The sequence below is a fragment of the Trachinotus anak genome, unplaced genomic scaffold (assembly GCF_046630095.1).
Source record: "Trachinotus anak isolate AG129_WGS33_773 ecotype Australia unplaced genomic scaffold, CSIRO_AGI_Tana_v1 ptg000028l, whole genome shotgun sequence".
NCBI classification, from domain to species: domain Eukaryota; kingdom Metazoa; phylum Chordata; class Actinopteri; order Carangiformes; family Carangidae; genus Trachinotus; species Trachinotus anak.
In genome coordinates this window covers 12453636-12474006 of record NW_027273879.1, presented here as the reverse complement: position 1 = coordinate 12474006, position 20371 = coordinate 12453636, and the positions used below count along the sequence as shown (strand labels likewise).

Genomic DNA, 20371 nt, shown 5'->3' with positions numbered 1-20371 from the left:
AACAAAGATATTCTATCTAAACTATACTCTAAAATAAGGCTTTTAACAGTGTTTGGTCAGAAGCACAGTGAGACAGTATCATTTACTGTAAGCACTGTTACAGATAAAACCTTAAAGCTGCAGTGGTGGAAAGGTACTAAGTAGCCCACATTTACTCAGGTACTAATTAAAATGCTGTTGCAATGCTTAAAAATGCATTAAAAATCAAATTAATGAGATAAGAATAAAATAAACAACTCAACAGTAGCCTATATAAAGTAGCTAGTTACGATTACCACCACCTTGACCAGTTACAATGCTGCTTACATGTTAATGCCTTTGTGATGATGATAATCCAATGATATAATACAGCCTATAAATAACAATAAAACATTAACAGATGCAATTTTGCTTGTGGAATAAAGGAATGAATGAATGAATGAATACTTCAGCCTCTTATAAAATGTTTATTTTATAACATAAATGTTTAAAATATATATTTTAGATATCTCATGATTCCATGATAATACGTTCCTTCTTTTACGCTTTTATTAAATTTGTGTGAAATTATTTCTGTTTCTGGAGGAGGAGAGACATGGAAACACATTCCTACAAGAAAAGGTTAAAAGACAGACAGACACACACGTGCAGTCATGCAATATATACACATTTTCATTCAGCACAAATGTGTACAGATTTGCTCCTTTCCTGAAAAAGATTATCTCCCTACCTCTTTATTTCTTTATTCCCTCATCCAAACTAGCCTTATAACCTCTAACAGTCAACATTTTTCATTTTAATATTTATTATTTTATTATTATTTGCATCATTATTTTTATATACTCTCATTCATTATTCTCTTTCAATTGATTAAAAAGTTGGAAACGTGGACATTGATTCTGTCCTTGTATCCTCTGTCATGGTGACAAAGGTTATTTGTCAGTTTAAAAAGTGTGTGTCTGGCTTATCCATAGCAATTTGTTTTTAACTTTCTGAATGTGTAAAAAGACATAAATCTAGATTCTGTTTCACCAGATTCACACATACATAATTAATTATCTGCAATTAACATTAAGTAAATGCTCAGACACAATACATGCGTGTACAATAAGACATAACATTAAATATTCTGTGGGATTTACAGTGCTTTCTCACTTTTACAGGGACTGAGGAAGGAATCCACATCAGTATAACCAGAGCATGCCACAGTACAAACAGTATACAGTGTACAAGAACAAATTTGAAGCTACTTTGAAGTAACAACAACACTTTTTATAGAAATATAATAAAAACAACTCGTTATTTTCACACAAATACGTTTACAGACATTTTGCCACCTTTTCTCTGTTGTTTTTTGGCATTTTGATTCTCCTCTTCTCCTCCTGTTCTAACTTATACTGCCTCATCACTGCCCCTTGATTTATTTGTTTAGGTACTTGGCAACAGACTGGTAGGCAATGAGGATCTCTGAGTCATTTGGGCAGGTGTAGCGAAACTCATCTTGTTTGTAGGCGTTCTCCAGGTAACGTGTCAGACCTTTCAGCTCTGTAGGGATGTCAAAGTCACGGTACTGCTTACAGACAACCTGGAGGAAGAAGGATTGAAAGATTATGTTACTTGCAAAAACACATCAGTGGAATTTAGATAAAATATTGGAGGGAAATGTCATTGCTATTTTGATAATGCCAATAACATTGAATCCAGAACATTAAACTCATTTTACAGTAAGTCCTCTTCACCATTGAGATGATAATGAAGAGATTTTTGTCCTTCATGATGGAAATAAAGTTTTTATACAGTGAGTGCTATCAAACTCTGCTCACCTTGACAATGTTGAGCTTGGGAAGCAAGTTACAGTCTGCCAAGGTGAGGGTGTCACCATCCAGGTAGAGGCGTGAGGACCCAGTGGCATCCGGGTTCTTGTCCAGCTCATGGGGGAGAGGCGTCTCTAGGTACATGTTCAGCTTCACCAGAGTTGATAGGAATTTCTTCTCTAGCACTGAAAGACAGTCAGGTGTTATAGTCTCCCTTATGTGGCTACATATGAAACATCATATACTGTAAATTCATTTTTGAACTAATGCCCTTACTGTCATTTAGACTGGGAACGGGATTCTTTATATACGCTGAGAATTTTCGGAAGATGTCTTCTCCAGCACCATTGGACTCTTTGTATCGACAGCACAATTTTGGATACCTGCCAGTGGTAGAAACAAAAAGGTTATTGTGCTGGTGAGTGTGTGTTGGTGCAGAAATGAACCAAATATTCAGTATTTTTCAAGAACTGAAAAATCTGAAAATAAATTAAACAACAAGCTTGTGTCTTTAAATGTCTCTGTGTGTTTGATTGAAAAGAGGATGTAGTCCACTCACTGTGGGGGGGCTAAGGTCTCCTCCAGGAACTCCTCAATCTTGTTGGTGTCTGTTTTGACCTCATCGTTATAGATAAGGAAGGGAGGCTGAGAGCCTGGGGCCAAATCCTTCAACACATCAGGTGCCCTGCAACAGAGGCCAAACACAAGCATCTCTTTTACATAATAACTGACTGTTTCCTCTAATTGTCTTTAGTTGCATTTCCTTATTCCCAAGTTTGTCGTTTACAGTTTGTTGGTAAATTAACAACAACATTTATTCTCACCATTTAATCTTATTTTGGTGCTACTGTTTCTATGCCTGCTTCTTACTGTTCTGTGAATTCTACTTCCTATTAAGTGGAGTTTGATCTTGCTGGAAAGGTATGCCTCTTATCTGTGTTTGAGCTAAAATGGATGAAGGACTGAAGTCCAGTTAAGGAAACAGTTAAACGTGAGTTGTTTTTTTTCTTTCAACCATTACACTTTCTTTGCAGTCACCATGAAACACAAGAGGATGGGAACGAAAGGTTGAACCCCAACAAAACATAATCCAATACAATAGTCCTGCCATAAATGCAACCTTCAAAAAGCTTTAACTGGGTTGAGATTTCATCAGAAAGCAGCTTAGTTAATTATGTAAAATAAATATATAAAATTATATATTACAGATAAAACGTACACTATACTGTAAATGTATGTGTTAATGTGTCTAACCTCTCTAACCTCTGTCAGTCTCAAAGACAAGACTGAATATTTTATGAAGAATGAAAAAAAGTGCTCTTACCTCTTCATGTCCACAGTGGTGAGGGTAAAATTGACCCCTTTTAACCAAAGAATCATGAAGAGTCTCTGACAGAAAGGACAGTTCCCCACACTCTCAGCATCCACACTGGCCTGACAGACAAACACACATTACATTATTAACACACACGTTTGTCACTGTTCGCAAACGCTGAGGCGAAATCAAAGCAAATACGTTTCTGAAATAGCATGCGGGGTAAGGTGTCTTGGCATTAGTGCAGTAATGTATCCAACCATACTGTGAATACCTTGCACAGGCATTCTTGTCGATCCTGCTCTGCTCTGACAGTCTGACAGCAACTGCTTAGGAATTTTAAATGGAGGGCTGGGGCTGCCTCCCACACAGATTAAATCTAGTATTTAAATGATGCTCGCCATCTCAGCTATATCATAGTATATTTTTTCCACTACAGCCTGATATTACTTAGTCACAGGCTCGTGTGGGAGCTAAGGCGTTTTGAAAGGGCAGGACACAGGTTTCCAAACTGGACAGGCCTCTTTTCAGTTTCTATTGTTCACTGATACAACAGTCCAGCACAAAGGAGACACTACAGCTGTATCATTTCAACTATAACCATGAAGTGCATTATAGTACGATCACATTTGTCTTGCCTTTAGGCGCTGGCATTTTGTAACAAAGACACTGTGAGTAGCTAGACAGCCATGTTTTAGAAGTCCCATACAATATCAGGAAATAAATAAAAGATAATCAATTAACAAAGTAACTAAGAAATACTTGATACTTGAGATTGAGGTCCACAAGGAAGCCAACTAAAGTAAGTAAGGGAAACTACTGATTTAATAGATACTGCATTTATACTGTTTTATCCACGCCTGTTATTCAGATGTCAAGCAGTTGTTTTTTCAAACACAAAACACTTCACAATTATTGTAGGTTTTACCTTAACGAAGAGTTCAATCTTCGGGGCCTCGGCCATCTTTCTTTCTCTCTTTCTGTCTTTTTCTCTCTGTCTTGTGATGTCCACCTATCTCCTCTGGATTTGTTTCTGTCACTGTGGATGCAAAGACAAGGCAGACACTTTGATAAGAAGCTGTGATTGTGAAGTTGATATTCCCATGTAATGATGTCTATGACTTTTGCAGTCTCATTCTTTCACTCACACACACGGTAACACACCCCTCTCAAGCTTTTGAAGAAACTGGTATTAAGAAGTATTACTGAAGCTTATACTCACACACTGGTTGTCACAGTGCCCCGGGTGCTAGAACACTGCTTTATCTTCACTCCACCTGTAATTTACTTTTTTAATTCCACTCTTTCACCTCTCCCTATCCTCCCTCTCTTCTCTTCTCTTTGCTGCGTGTTTCTGTTTTTTGTTCGTCTCTCACCACACCTGTCATACTTTGAGAGACAGCCTACTCCCCCTCCGGCCTTTCCAGTCTAACCAGCAAATCTGGATCTCTCCTCTCAACCTTTCAGGCTTCCAACATATTCTCTAAAAGGAATATCTCACTCTCAATCTGTTGCTGTCCCAGTTTGTCCACTTTGGTCTAAATCTGTCTCTGTCCGCCCCTGTTTTCTCTCTGTCTCTTCCTCTTTGTAAAATTGATGAGTTTCGTCAGTAGTGTAGTTGGATTATTATAGGTTGATGGTTAACTTTATTTCAAATCCTTAATGTTCAGAAAATATATGACAAAGATCCAGTAAAATAAATAAATTAGAAAAAACATTGCATATGTACAGCACCATTCATTTTGGTAATGAGTTTAAAGGTGTATAATCATTGTGCACAATGATTAAACACCATGACTAAGTTTATTTCCCTCAAGTACTAAATTTAATTACTTTTTGCATTATTTGGCTAAAAGTATGTTGACGACCAAACATTACACTCATATTTGATTGCTGATCATCTCAAGCCAAAACTGTATTATGTTGCTGTCACAGCTCCTACACTTCTGAGAGCGCTTTCCACAGGATTTGTGGAACCTGGCTGCAGGGATTTGCAGGTACTGAGTCACAAGAACATTAGCAAGGGATACTAATGTGAGGCCACAGGTCTGGCTTGTAGTTCGTGTTTCATCCCAAAGGTGTTGGATGTTGCAGGCCAGTCCAGTTCTTCCACCCCAAACTCAGACAAATGCAGTATTTTTGTGCACAGCTGCATAACTTTGTGCGCGCGCCACCGTCATACTGAAACAGGAACGGGCTTTCCCAAAAACTGCTGCCACAAAGTTGGAATCCTGTGTAAAGTATCATTGTATGCTGTAGCATTCAGATGTCTCTTAATTAGAGGAAAGGAGACAAAAGACAAAACAAAGCTATACAAAGTAACTGTCCACACACATTTGGTCATATAGCCAGTTTTTTTTTTTTTTTTATCATGTCAAAAAATCTTTCGGATTGGGGACATGGTCACGCTGAGGACACGGAAGTCATTGCCATAGAAATCAAATACCTGGCCTCACCCCCCCCATCCTCTCTCTCTCTCTCTCTCTTTCTTGTAAACAGTGTTTCTGTGTTTTGGTGTCTCTAGATCATTGCCTGCCTTCTCCTCAGTTCAGTGTGTTTGTTTTGCCTTCGGTTGCTGATCAGCGCTCATGACCTGCACAAAATGCTCTCATGTAGCAGGTATTTGCTGAGGACACAGAGGTTTCTGTGATTGGAGACAGGAGGAAGATTGTTGTCACAGGTTGTGACAGTCAGTCATTAATAACTTGTGCTGTGGAACAAGTGAGATCCATAGATTATTTAAGGTTAATTAAACTTTACTTTCTTGTAAATAATATTGTTTCTCAGTGAAAGGTGTTCTCCCTTCTAGGATTTCACACATCGCTGCTAACAGCAAAAGCTTTTCTTTATTAGTGTATGAAGCCAATGGATAATACAACATGTTAAAATCTCCAAAGCAACCATGACGAACTGAAAGGCATTTGCTGATTATCAACACCTTACTTCACTATTGTTCGAGTTGACTGTTCAAACAATCCAGAAACAAACTAGTGAATATCTCTACGATGACATTAAAAAATATATTTTGTTGTATTGTGTAATACAAGGAGTAAATCAAATAGCATTAAATATCTTTCCCCCCAAAGATTCAAGAGTTAGAGTGAAATGTTAAGCAACAACCATAGTAAGATACTAACATAAGAATGAACTTTATTTCTCCTAAGGGAAAAAATTGTGCCCAGGCTCCTCAGTATACTGCACATGGTGTAGAGTGGAATAGAATATAATACAAGTTAAAGGAAAAAATACAATTTTTGTATTGTGCAATACATAAATTAAATTATAGGGTACTAAATACAAGTAATGTGCAGAATATTTAGATATTTTTTATATGCAGATGTGTTTATATTTCAAAGATCATTTGCCCAGTGATAATTAAATGCACCAACAGCATTGGCTGGATTTTTTACAGATAAGGTAACAATGCAGGAACTGCACCAAATGGTTTTCTAATTTATTGCTTCAGATTACTAAGAAAGGAAGGGAGGAGGGAAACTGCAGTCAGTCATATTACCCACGAAAAACAAAAGACAAAGCATGACCATGCATTAATAAGGGGCATTAACTTTACCAAGTCCAACCTGAATGCATTGTCAGTCTTACGCTGTAGCACACTCCCCTCTTGTGGTCTTTATAGCATATAGCATAACTGTAAACTTTGACATGAATTTAAGCTGCAGTTTAGGATGTGGATGGCACACAGTTTTGATAGCACATGCAGAAGAAGCTGGTACATAGATAATTTAGCCCCTCTGTGGTGTGGAAAAGGATCTCTGATGATTGTTTAGGTATTCATAAGATGTGAAAGTCAGCTGGCAAAGAAAAAAACTTGTGAGCTAACAAGAATCTACAACTGCATGACTCAGTCATGTCTGCACATTTGCTCACCCAAAAAACATTTTGTAGAAATGAGGTGACAACCAGTAGTGGAATAAACATACATGTTTATAATGAACACAATGAAACCCCTTTTAGACAAAATAATAAGAAAAATTTGTAAGAAAAATGTTAGATAATACAATAAAGCAATCAACATTTGTGATGATAATGGATGAATAAAAAAGTTAGCATCAACATTATACATTTCAACAGAGCCAAAATCTCATGAGGAGTCATTTATGACCTGAAATATAACCCTTTTTCTTGAGAAATAGTTGTCGTTTCCTGCTGCTGATACTTCTGCTTGTTCATGTCTTAGAGCTAGAGGTGCCAGCCTAAGCCAGTGGAAATATGTGAATAATATTCTAAATCAAGTCTAACTTTTTAGTAGTTTTTGGCTTTTTTCCCCTCTACAGACAACAATACACTTGTTCACACAGCTTTTTGCTGCTCAGACTGGTTTGGAACAGAGTCCGAGTGAAAAGAATATTTGTAATGCAGTTTTACTTCACTGATGATGACTCACTGGTTTATGTAACCACCATCCACATTCTGCGCCATACTCTGCATTTCCTCTTTTTCCATCAGTGCACATATGCAAAGCAAATTTTACTCTATTGTTTTTACAAAGTGCTGCCATATCGATAAGGAACATATTCATTCATATTCATATTCATTAGAAGGCAGGAACTGAAGAGGGAGGGCGCAGGCAACACAATGCTGAGCTCAAATCAAGCGCCTCAGCTTCCTTAAAAGCAGCTGTCTGGTTTTTACATGGTTCAAACTCAGCTTCATGCAACCTACCTACCAGCAGTGACCAAAAATGATATCAGTGGTGACTGAGGAAGGAGCACAAACCACTCGTCTCATAAACAGGTCAGTGGCGGAAGCTTGGGGTTTTCTGTTTCTTGTATTTCTCTGGTCAATGGGGTGAGACTTATGAAATGTATTATATATCTGTCCTCTCTATTACAAGTTGTACAAAATCTGTATGTCAGAGCTTACTCTTTGCGCTTTGCACTGCCAGTGAATACATACATTCAGGATTAAAAGTAAATTAGCATGACCTTGGCACCTTCTAACCCCCATAACGCCTGGTGAAGAAAGCAGCACAGCTGCCAACGTAAAGCGTTCACCACATCCTGTTCAAAATTGTCTTTTAGTTTCAACTGTAAAGGCTAAAAAATTAATTCAATCAAATCTTGATGCCCTCATGTTTTAATTATTCTGGTTATCAAATTCTACAAAGACATGTACGTATGGTTGTCTCTGTATATCAGAACCTACTTTTTCTCATTATATAGTTAACAACCAAATTATGTTGTTTAAAGTAAAGATTTAAGACTCAAGAGAAAGTGAATGAAATAAAATGTAGCTGTGGTTTTCCTTTGAGCACCTCTGTCTAGTTTAGCAGCCTGGTTCTGCTTATTTTATGCAGTAGACTGCTAACAAATGAATTTTGTGTTAACTGCCTCAGAGCACACAATTTACACAAGACTTATTGATACAAATATGGGTAATTATAGCAATGGAGCTTGCAAACTGATGAAGGATAAGTTTAGCTCTGTTGCTTACTGCCCTGTTATAATGTGCAGAGCAGTGCGAAGAGCAGTGCAAACCTGAACAACTGGACTAAAGCAATATTAGTGAATCAGCCTCAGTAAGTATTCAGTAACAGCAGCAACATAATTTATGAGGTGGAATTTAAAGGAAAATTAAGCATAGTTTACATTATGCTTGTTCTGTTATTTTAGACAGAAAAATGAAAATAAAACAGATAATACCATCTGCTCTCCTGTAACCAATAAGAAAGTTTGAATTTTCAGGTCCCATCCAAAATTCATAATGTTCACAGTTATAGTATGAGACTAAAAGGTGCTCCTTGATAAAATAAGAAACATATAGAGGGTTATCCGTGACATCCTTCCATCTTTATTTACTGCACATTTTGCAATAGTTTTTACAGATTTGTGCAAAAATTGAAAGACTAAATACACGTGTAGTTATGAAATTATTAATTAAAGTTATTTTTTCATATGTGTGCTCAATTTTCCACTTTCATGCACACATACCCAAAAAAGAAAATATCTACCTCTCAACAGCTCTATGTCCTTAGTGTTTCTCACATCCGTCCTGATGTTTTATAAGTTCCTTATTTGTACATAGTTCAGTAATAGGTCTTTTCCTTTGTCTTACGCAAAGTGAAACTCTGTAGTATGAAGTCTGCCAGTTTCGCCATTCTGCTTTCTGTTCATCTTTAAAATTTCACATTTTCTACTGTACTTTCCCCATAGAAAACGCATACATGTAATTAGCCAATCAACTTTAAAAGAAGGGAGAGATTTATCACAAACACAAACAAATATCTGTAAGTAGATGATATTCAATTAACTATTTCTCCTTTTAAACACAATTGGATTTATTACAAAACAAAGCAATAGAAGAAAAAAAAAAAACCGAAAAAAAACCCCCTTTGAGTTTCATGAAATTCTTGTGGCCACAACCTGACAGTGAAGTTTTGTGTTTCCTAAGTGAATCCTGGTTAATTCTTGATTTTAATGATGGACGTCAATAGATGGGGCAGCAGTTATTTCTCTAAATACTCAATTTCTTTTTTCTGCATAGGAAAAAAAACAAGCTTACATTCATTTCTCTTGAGTTGTGGTGGAGCAGAGACATGTCATGGTCTCTGATTTGAGTGGGTGACGTTGAGTCATCTACACACTGGCAGCCACAAGTTGTGCTGGAGTATCTGACGGTAAGTCTCCATTCCAATGCCAATGCTGGAACAAACATGCACAATTATTCATTGTTCGTCTGTAGCTCTGAGGAAATTTATTTGCATTACTTATTAGTGTTTATACTTTACACTTAAAAGCAAAAACTGCCACACCCCAAGAATCCCCTTTTGAGTTGGTGTCTTTTCCTGTTTGTATGTCAGAACAAGGTCATGCTAATCAGCTGTGTGGTAACTTCCTTCCCCGATAAGAGCTTTGAGTAAATTTTAAATGACATGAAAACTTTCTAAGTAAAATGAAATATTGTCACTGAATGTGCAGGGGTACTTTTTATTTTGTCATTTAACATTTGCTCAAGACAAAAGGAAAAGACACAATTACTTAATTGCTCCTTCATAATACCTCTACATTTCCTTTTGTGACAGGGGAATGATGACACTAAAAAGACTCTACTCAGTTCAATGAAGAAGCACATCTTCCTCTTCTCTCTCAGTGTTTTATTGCTGTGTCTCTTCACTGAATGGCCGAGAGGATTCCAGCCTCTGACAGCCATAAATTCCATCAACAGCAGTGAAAATGTGACCACCATCTTGCTGTGGTACTGGCCCTTCAATAAATCATACAGCCTGAAGGGTGATGTGTGCTGGGACCTCTACCGCATCCCTCACTGTAGACTGGTGGACCAGCGCTCCTGGTTCTCCTCAGCCGATGTGGTGGTCTTCCACAACAGAGAGCTGGTTGAAGGCCGCCAGAAGCTGCCCTTAGATTTTCCACGGCCACCGTGCCAGAGGTGGGCCTGGATGTCCCTGGAGGCCCCTGCTCACAATGGAAACTTGCGACCATATGCGGGTATCTTCAATATGACCATAACCTACAGGAGGGATGCTGATATCATTGTACCCTATGGGGAGCTGATACCAAAGGAGGCTGAAGAACATCTGGTGGAAGACGTCACTCTGAATAAGAGCTCTCTGGTCTGTTGGGTGGTCAGCAACTACCAGAGGCGCCACAAGAGAAGCCAAGTGTACAATGAACTCAAAGCCGTTGTCCCTGTGAAGGTTTACGGGCGCTGGACGAAGACACACCTCACCTCTGGAGCCCTCTTACCTACAATCTCTCGCTGCTACTTCTATTTGGCTTTTGAGAACACAATCAGCAAAGATTATATCACAGAGAAGCTGTGGAGGAATGCTTATCAGGGTGGGGCAGTGCCTGTTGTCCTGGGACCATCGCTGACCGATTACAATGCTGTAGCTCCGTCTAATTCTTTCATCCATGTTGATCAGTTTGCATCAGTGAAAGATTTAGGAAAGTTTCTACAGGAGCTGGCAGAGGACAAAAAACGCTATAGTGAATATTTTACCTGGGAACAACGATGGAAAGTGAAACTGTACACAGACTGGAGGGAGAGACTGTGTAAGATATGTTTACAGTATAACAGTTTACCTCAGCAGAAAGTTTACTCTGACCTAGAAGCCTGGCTTAAGGCTAATAACGAGTGAGCTTGCACATTTGTGGTTTTTCATAAATTTACAAATTGTGAATTTAACCACATTTGAGACATATTTACAGACATAAAACCTTTATTTTCTGCATTGCAAACTAATTTCTCATCATTCTATGATTTGTAATACATTTTTTATGTTGTTTCTTTGCAAGTAAAGTAATTATGCAATCAGAATTAGTCAGATGAACAGAAAAGGGAAGAGAAGATGGTAGAAAAATAGGGGGAAGGGCAATTGTTATGAAAACTGTTATGAATCACATCCTCGAGACTCATGACACCTTATTTCACAAAAGTATTCAGATCCTTTGCTGTTGCACTCCAAATTGTGGTCAGGTACATCCTGTTTGCTTTAATCATCTTTGAGATGTGTCTAGATGTGACTTGACTGAAGTCCACCTGGTAGATGAATCGGCTGTATATAGTTTAGAAAGGCACAGACCTGTGTATAAAAGGTCCCACAATTTACACTGCAATTGATTCATTCAATTCATCATTTCAATTCAAAAGACTTAAAGTTAGAACAACTCCTGTTTCTGGAGTGGTCTGAAACACAACATTCAGTCCATCTAAAATTAAATCTACAGCACAAAGTGTGCAAAAAGCAAAGAGGTCTGAATGCTTTCTGTATGTACTGTGTATAACTTGCCTTAACTACTTCATATTAACAACATTGACCCAAGTGATGTAAATCTCTAGCACTTTATACCAAATAGCTGACCTCTCTGTGGATAGAAGAATAGACAGACATTCTGGGAAATAAACTTATTCACATCATTGCTGAAAGTTAGATGTGAAGATAAATCTCATGATGTATGAGAAGTGTAAAGCTAGAGCCAGCAGCTGGCTAATTTAGCTTAACGCACATCAATGTGTGTGAAACCGCTAGTCTGGCTCTGTCCCAACTTAGAAAATATAAACAGTTAGCTCGTGGTTGCAGATTGAAAGATGCTTGTAGGCAGGTTTTGTTACCTTTGGACAGTGCCAGGCTAGATGGTTCCTCTGTTTTACAGCAACGCTCAACAGCTGCTGGCTGTGGCTTCACATTTATCATACAGATTCTCATCTGACTCTCAGCTCATAAGTGTGCTTCCCAAAATGTTGAGCTATGATATCCCACTCATTAAAACACATTCTGTGCATTAATGCCCAGGCTTGAACACATATAAAAGCACATAACAGTCTGACCTAATTTAATCCATCAGTTAAATAAGTACATCTTACATACATCATCCATTGAAGAATGCTGATCCCTGGTAAACACATTGTGGTCTATACCTTTAAAAGGCAGACATTTTGGTTCCATGTTAAACTCTTTCGTATGGATGTCATCTTCCTTGAAATTACAGGAAGGATCCCCTGAACAAATACAAAAAGTAACCAATCATAATACAAATAGTTTGTATAAAGGAGACAAAGCCTCCAGCCTGAAATTGAATCCAGGATTCTTTGCACCGTCACAACTTAAGTGTCTGTGCTGAAACCAATTAAACAATCACTGTAAATTAAATGTCTTATAAATGTAACCTTTTTTTTAAAAAAAATTATGCTGTTACCATTAATAGGGTGGGACTGTGCTTAATAATCGATATCAAAATCCTATACTTGATTTATTTTATCTGTATTGTATTTGTCTTCAGTTGTCAAAAAGTCATTTCATGTTTAGTCTGTTCAATTTTATCTTCTTGCTATTTCATGTCTTTCTCCACTTCCTAATAAAAATCATAACACTCCAACATCCCAGTGTGTTCAAACCTGTGTAGAACAGGAGATATTCTCCGTGTCATGACTCAGTTTGCCATCATGCTTCGTTTAGATAAAATAAACCATCATGTCTGTTCCTCACTCCTGGTTCTGCAGGCGTTAATCAAACCGGATTGTAAATCAACATTGGCCTGGTGCAAGAGTACAGAGGCACAACAAAGGAGGGTTTACTTTTGGTGAGACATGTGCAAAGATTTACTGGGAGAAAAAGACAGTAATGCAGAAGTTTGCATAGAAAGAAAAAAGTTCATTTTGCTTGATGCAGATACACATTTAGGTTTAGGGTGTTATGAGTGGAAACATCCCAGTGTAGCCAATGTTTCAATAAATTATAATTAATTTACAATCTTTTGATGAAATTTGTTATATTGAACTAATTGCTAGAGTCAAACTTATGACTGCACTCTTACAGTAAATATTCAAGTGAGTTATTCATAAGGCAAGATCATCTTACCATTGATACTGAAGCAACTCTGGTGCTATCAAAGATTATTCTAATGTTTAAGTGGCAACTTTAAGTTGGCTCTTAATAATTTCATGGTCACTCAGGGATTCAAAAGTCACGTGAGGTATTGTGAAGGATAATAAGTGACATTTAATGTCTTCATTACTAAAACTATGTCATTGGAGTAAAAAGCAATTTAAAATACAACTCCAGTGAGCAACACTCAGACGACTCAACTTAGTATCCAGTGTTATTTCATCATTTACATAAAAAACCCTTTACAATAAAATCAAAATGAGGTGTTTGAATACAGTCCGTCAACTTGAGAATGGTTGCTTGAGTCAGGTCAGACTCATCTCACTGCCATTCACCTGAGACATTTAGAGAAAAATATTGACGGTGTGCAGAGGTAGACTTAGCAGCTAAAACATCTGTGAGTAACAAGACATTTGTCACATTCCCTCAAAAATATTACTATGAATCTCATCACCCCCCCACACTGATGCCAAAATATTTGCTCAAGGAATTCAATGACAAACAATAGGACAAGATTTGGGTTTGGTATACAAACAGGACATATTTTTAAAAAAGAATATTCAACATTACAAAAGCAACTTGTGCAAAAATAAATGGAAAAATTCACCCAATAAGAATTTATATTTTCCATTTCAATGGAAGACAGTTTAGACAAATACTGCAGCTGCTCTTTTCAGATGGGACACAGAAGTATTGCACAAATATTGACCCAACTGTCTTTGATGAATTGTGTTTAAAGAGGCATTCCTCACGCAGTGATTCCCTTGATAACCCAGGTCTTTCCTCCTCTCCACCACAGAAAACCTCCCCAGGATTTAGCATAAGAGGAAGGAATACCCTGGTTCTTTAACCCTGCTCATACTGACACCATGGTCGTTTCACACCTGTGTTAAACTGTAGTACTAAAACCTACTTACTGTTTGAAAACTGCAATAATTAAAGCCTATGGAATAAGTTACTATGAATAATCCAAGAACACAAAGGCACATTTAACATTCAGTTCAAAGCAGTTGTTGGTGTGGAGTTTCAGGTTGTGGTTGGAGGATGTGGCCCATGGCAATTTGTTCAGTTTCCATGTAAGAACAAAAACAAGAAGCTACTTTGATCCCTCTCATTGCTGGAGCCAAGAGAAGAGCGTCCTCCCTTGATTAGTTTTTATCATGAGATCCACCGATATTATCGGCCAATCAGGTGATTGGATTCAAGGGCTCGTCTCCAGCTTGAGTTGGGATTGGATAGAGAGGCTCGGGAAAGTAATCTATGGATTTGGGAGGGAGTACCTGAGCATGTTTATCCAGTCAGGTGACTAACAAGTCCGGGGTGAAGGGCTTGTTTCACGATGTCTGGCCGATGAAGTTGGGGCATGTACAGTGTGGGAGGAGGGGCTCCAGGATAGCTGGAAGCAGGATAGCTCTGACTGGGAATGGGGGAGGGAGCCATGTTCAGTGGGGAAGGGCTCTGCTCGTAATACTGGCCGTCACACTCCTCATCCAGCGGTAAAGCCAGGCGCTTTCCTTTCTGTCTTCGGTTGCAGAACCAAACACGCACCACCTGCCAAGGACAGCATTAGTCATTTAAAACTGAGACCAACGTGACACATTCTTTAGAAGGCAAACTCCTTCACTTTTGTACTTACGTCTCTCTCCAGGCCCAGATCGTCTGAGATGTGTGTGATCTCCTGGGTGTTGGGTTTGGGACACTTGATAAAGTAAGACTCCAGAGCAGAGCGAACTGCTCCCTCCAAACTGGTCCTCCTCTTCCTCTTTCTGGTGTCAACAAATACTCTCTCAATCTTGTACATCTGGGGAATGAGAAATATGTGAGCACATGTTTGTGTAGTGTCAAATACACCATTAATTATGAGGACGTGTGTGCCGTACAATAAGCACTAACTAGGACCAGTTATGTAGGCTACTGTAGGCCTTTTCACATGAGCGAGGTATGGAGGTTTAGGTTCAAATAAGGTTCCAGTAATTACTAAAAAGCCAAATTACAGCCACTAGAGGGCATATAACACTTCATGAGAACAGAGCTTTGATACAGGTTAGCTCAGCAGGAAGTTAGCTCAGCCTGAAAAGACCAACTGATGTTGCTGATCTTCTGTTGTCTTGTAAACTAGTCGGCAGATGTCAAGAGTTGCAGACTTACGTCCTGGGGATTATCTGAGGTCTCTGCCTCATTCAGCCATCTCTGAAGAAGGGGTTTCAGTTTGCACATGTTCTTGAAGCTGAGCTGCAGAGCCTCAAAACGGCAAATTGTCGTCTGGCTGAACATCTTGCCTACAAGCAAACACAAAACATCAGATTTCACATGCATGAAACAAGACATTTAACAAGATTTCAGGGCTGACAGATCATGGACATCCATGTAGTTTTTAGAGTAGCTCTAAAAATATCTAGGTTTAACAACTCTGAACTGAAGTGAGCACAATATGAAGTATTTCTATATGGGAACTACACTTACCATAAAGGTTACCCAGGGCAAGGCCAACATCAGCTTGAGTGAAACCCAAGGTGATGCGTTTGTGTTTCAGTTCCTTAGCAAACTGCTCCAGTTCTTCAGTGGAAAGGTTTTCCTGCGTGAAAAGAAAAATGAAAACTATTTGAAATGGACAACATTTGTAGATGGCCTATCCTATAGCCTACATAATCATCTGGGCAGATTCCTTCCATGTTCTTACCTCCTCGGAGTCGCTGCACCCGCCACTGGAGGAGCCGCTGCTACGCGTGGAAGAGGCCGGGTTCTGTGCCTGGGGTCCGGGGGCAGCTTGGGTCGTGTTGACGCTGAAAAACGCGTTTCCTGGAAGCCCATTGCTTGGGGGTGAGGGGGACATGGAAGGCGACGATGCAGAGGATGTTGAGGGATTTTGGTTATTGCTACCGGGCGGGGTGATGTGGGCGATCCCCGGCCAGAAGGACGGGTTCCAGGCCGCAGGGTAAAAGACTCCATGGGGCATGGCGGCTGAGGCTGGGGGTGTCGGGTACTGCTGACCCTTCATCTCCGTTGAGTAGTCATCGCCGGTGTCCTTCTCAGTCTTTATCTCGGGCAGTTTGATTTGCTCCCGGGTCTCGGCTATGGGGGGACTCAGATTTGTAGGCTGGGTGACTGCAGTTACGCCGGGTACCTGGCCGGTGTACTCGGGCGCAGCAAAGGGATACCAGTGCTTGGGTTGCCCAAACTCTCCAGCCTGCAGGTCGGATCCCCTGTAGTCACTGGCCACGGATGGGAAAGGGAAGAACGTCTGCGCAGAGGCCGGTGTGATGCCACTATAAGCGGTTTTGTTGTAGAGCAGGCTCGGGTCTGGCAGAAGCCCGTGAGGAAGCTGGAATGACGCAGCGCTGCCCAAACCATCCTGACCCAAAACCTGAGTGCAAGGGTTGGCCCGGCTGAAGTCATAAGGCCTGCTTTGGCCCTCCGGACTCTGCGACCTTTCAGACATCTTCCAAACGGCGTGAGGGGCTGTTAACAAACAAGGCGTCCGAAATTTAAAGTAAAAAAATAAATAAATAAAAATTAAAAAAAAAAAAATTAGCAATGGTTGATTTCAAACGTGCTCATTCGTTTCAAGTATACACACAAACCAAAAAAAAAAAAAAAAAAAAAAAAAAAAAGAGATAAGAGTAGGTGATGTCCGAGTAAAGTCCGTTTAGGGGGAGAGTTTGCGCAAAAATGTAGGCCTACGCAGTCGCCGTTTGGGTGCAACATAACCACCAATACGCCTACGACCTACTCCATGGAGTCCAGTCTTTAACACCGCCGCCACTCACCTCACTTTCAAGCTCAAATGCTCCTCTCCTGCCAAGGCCCCGCAGGTTTTCCTAATCACAGCCGCGGGTGTTGGAAAGCCTCCTGTCTCCTCGCCCATTGGCTGGCGCAGACAATTGCCCACAGCTGATGGTGAGTTTGTGAATGACCTTGATTCCTCCCAGAGTAGTGGGCGTGTTTTCACCTAAACTTTGAGCCTTTTTTTTTTTTTTTTCTTTCTTCTTTTTTTTTTATGTTTTCTGCTTTTACAGTGAAATTAAAACTACTCGCTGAAATTAAACATTACTCAGGAAAACATTAATAATTCAACAGTTTTAAGTCACATTAAAAAGCATATTTACATTGCTAAATAGGCACGAGTCACAGCTGCTGTAAATACATACTGTAACACTATAACCTCATACATGAATTATAATGCCAGGTTTGTTTCAATCATTCCCCTTTAAGGAGATGGCTTTGATATTAAAATCCCTGTCACTGAATTCATTTCGATTACTAACACTTAAAATAAATAAAGTGAAGTTGGTCATTGTGATAAACAGGTGTTTTGACAGCTGATTTATTTGGACAACAGATATCCTACTGCAAAAGAAAGAATTTTAATGTCTGAAAGGGAAACTGAAGCGAAACGTGTAGACAGCAGGAAATAGACCTATGCCCAGTGCAAGGGGAAATGTGCACCCATGAAAGATGGTGGCAGATAGGGAAGTGGTTTTAAACTCGGTTGTGAAAGTCTTTAGAGCGAAGATAATTTAGTCTTCAACTGAATTTTTTTTATTTTTAAGCACCTGCATTTTCTGTAACTATGCTCTATCTGAGGTATGTGACAGCTCTGTATTTGGATCAGGGGTTAGGTTCGCCTCTTTTACATCAGACTTTTTGCACGTTTAAAGAGTGAGACTTCAGCCTTGATACTGCTTTGTCAAGATGGATATCTGTACAGTATAGCTCTATGGTTCCACTAAAACCTTGTATAGGCTGGATTTGGACATAGTGATTTTTTATACTTATGTATTTATTTATTTTAGACTTCTTGCCATACAATAAATTAAAAAAAAAAAAAAGGCGGCTAAATCAAAACCACCAACAACATTCAGGTGAACTTCTCTCATTCACTCTTGATCGGTGGCCATTCAAAAGCCTGGATGGTCGATTCACCGGTGCAGATGCGCTCCCCCAGAGCGAGTCGTTGGCCGCAGATTGCGGCAGGAAGACGCACCGCGGGGAGGGAGGGGGGGGGTACCATTGTACGACCTGGCCCCGGGGCACCCCGTGGATTTCAGATCCCGAGTTGCGATGGTCGACCATTAGCTCCTTTTCAGATTGAAACAATAAGTCTCAACCCTTTGATTCCGCCCCACACCCACCTCCTCCCCCCTCCTCCTGTCCCCTGAAACAAACACCAGACACAGGTTTCACTCTGGTCTGCGGGTCCGGGGGTTCACTGTGGGCAAATACCTTGGCATCCAGTCTGAAATGCCCTTAAGGTCCAGAACAGGTCTGAGCACCACGGTGTTGTCTGCAGGTGCAATCGTCCAGCGGTGTAGGAAAATCTTCTGCATGGGTGGTCTCCAGCTTGAAATGAAGGACCATATTTTTGTAGCTTGTAAGTTTCAAAGTTTCTCAATTTTTGCCTCCTGGCCCCTTATAATGGAGTGGCTCCTGACTGGTGAATAATTTGATTGAGGGATCACTTTCACTTTTGCACATTGTGCTGTTAAATTACATATGGGGGGTGGGGGGGGGGGGGGGGGGGGGGGTTTAGAGGCCTAAACTGTATATACATGTAAGAAGTGGAATGGAAAAACACCAGATAATATGACAATGAAGATGTCAAGCAGAAACATAGAATTATCTTGCACCTCCATCTTATCCCATGGTCTTCTTGGGGGCCCATAGTCCCAGACTGAGAACTGCAGTTGGACTGAATTTCTTCTTCTGAACCTCAAATATTATTTCTCCATTCACTATAAGCAGCATATCAGTACTCTCTCTGCCCTCACAGATATAAAGCCATGAAGGTCCAGGATGAGGAAACCTTGTGGAGACCACGAGAGCTTGCTCAATAGCTTAAAAGACATCAAACCCTAACTATACAAGCATTGTCCTGGGCCATGGACTTGGGAGTACGATTGTCATGCAAAAGACTGACAGCAAGAGAGATGGTAGACTTAAGGCAGGGCTTCAGAGCACAGTGCTCTCAGGGTGTCCAGGGAGAGGGGGGGGGGGGGTCTTGAATAGCTCGATACAGTGAGGAGGAGATGTGTGAGGGGAGTATCTAGGGATTTGGTTGAAACCCCCTCCCCAGATGTCTCAGATCTTGTCTTTAGTTCTTTTTAAGTGGCCTCTTCAAGACACCTCAGAGGTCTGCTCGCTACTCACAGGGCAGGTCCAGTCGAGCAGAGAAAGGAGGAAAGTTTGAGATAAAAGAAAGCCTGTTGGTAAAGCAGCGTGAATGTGCTGCACACCCCAACCAGTCACGCCAGTGAAGAGAAAACTACCTCTAACAGTTTGACCAAAACAACCCCCAAAGTATCAGGCTTTAGTTGTTTTCACTTGCTCTTCCTTTAACCTTTAATGTTGCCCATGTAGATTTAATGGAAAGTTATACTGGTGATATATGTGTGTGTGTGTTATTGAGATGTGTTGTTAACGTTATTATTTTATGGGCAGTTGGCCCTGCTGTAAAAATGCTGCTGTCCCATCCTGTCCTAAATGTAGAAAATAATGGTTACAACAATTGTGTATGTTCAAAAATCCCCCAACTGCTGTTTATAGCAGCATATAGCATCATCTTTCATTTGAGGATGTATGGGTTTGGTCATGTCTATACAAGCACTTCTGAAAATTACACATTGGTTTAACTGCACTTGTCACCTCAGGACGAGACAGTTTCATACAGCGGTTCATGTGGTTGCAAGAAAAGCGCTTCTGAGAAGGTCATAAGAATGTAAATGTAATAGCTCATAAAATAACAGCTCTATAGTTTAATTCACCTTCCCCCAGAACACAACTGAAAGGTTGTTTTATCGCTTAATTGTGGGGTTTTTTTAATTCAAAAAAAAAAAAGAAACATGAAAAATGTTTCTTTTTTTTTTTTTCCAAGAAAAGAAACATGAGAAATGAACCTCA

At 39.8% G+C, this 20371-nt stretch overlaps 3 protein-coding genes across 4 annotated transcripts; 1 reads left to right on the top strand and 2 right to left on the bottom strand.

Annotated features, from left to right (window-relative positions):
* Positions 1-432: 432 nt before the first annotated feature.
* Positions 433-4489, bottom strand: clic3 (chloride intracellular channel 3). The gene is made up of 7 exons (XM_071465480.1): positions 4331-4489; positions 4037-4147; positions 3118-3227; positions 2353-2478; positions 2070-2176; positions 1803-1978; positions 433-1564 (listed from the first exon to the last, which is right to left on the bottom strand). Exons 2-7 carry the CDS (start codon positions 4070-4072, stop codon positions 1400-1402), a joined length of 720 nt encoding a protein of 239 aa, XP_071321581.1. The 5' UTR covers positions 4073-4147; positions 4331-4489; the 3' UTR covers positions 433-1399.
* A 3082-nt stretch (positions 4490-7571) lies between these two features.
* On the top strand, positions 7572-12760 carry LOC139611124 (alpha-(1,3)-fucosyltransferase 7-like). 2 transcript variants are annotated; one of them, XM_071465478.1, is made up of 3 exons: positions 7572-7863; positions 9613-9745; positions 10151-12760. In XM_071465478.1, the coding sequence occupies exon 3, from the start codon at positions 10187-10189 to the stop codon at positions 11225-11227; it is 1041 nt and encodes a 346-aa protein (XP_071321579.1). In that variant the 5' UTR covers positions 7572-7863; positions 9613-9745; positions 10151-10186; the 3' UTR covers positions 11228-12760. The 2 variants fall into 2 exon arrangements, with proteins under 2 accessions (XP_071321579.1, XP_071321580.1); XM_071465479.1 differs by lacking the exon at positions 9613-9745.
* Positions 12761-13565: 805 nt separating this feature from the next.
* pou5f3 (POU domain, class 5, transcription factor 3) lies at positions 13566-17281 on the bottom strand. The gene is made up of 5 exons (XM_071465477.1): positions 16155-17281; positions 15938-16049; positions 15623-15753; positions 15111-15275; positions 13566-15025 (listed from the first exon to the last, which is right to left on the bottom strand). The coding sequence occupies exons 1-5, from the start codon at positions 16911-16913 to the stop codon at positions 14765-14767; spliced, it is 1428 nt and encodes a 475-aa protein (XP_071321578.1). The 5' UTR covers positions 16914-17281; the 3' UTR covers positions 13566-14764.
* Positions 17282-20371: the final 3090 nt, after the last annotated feature.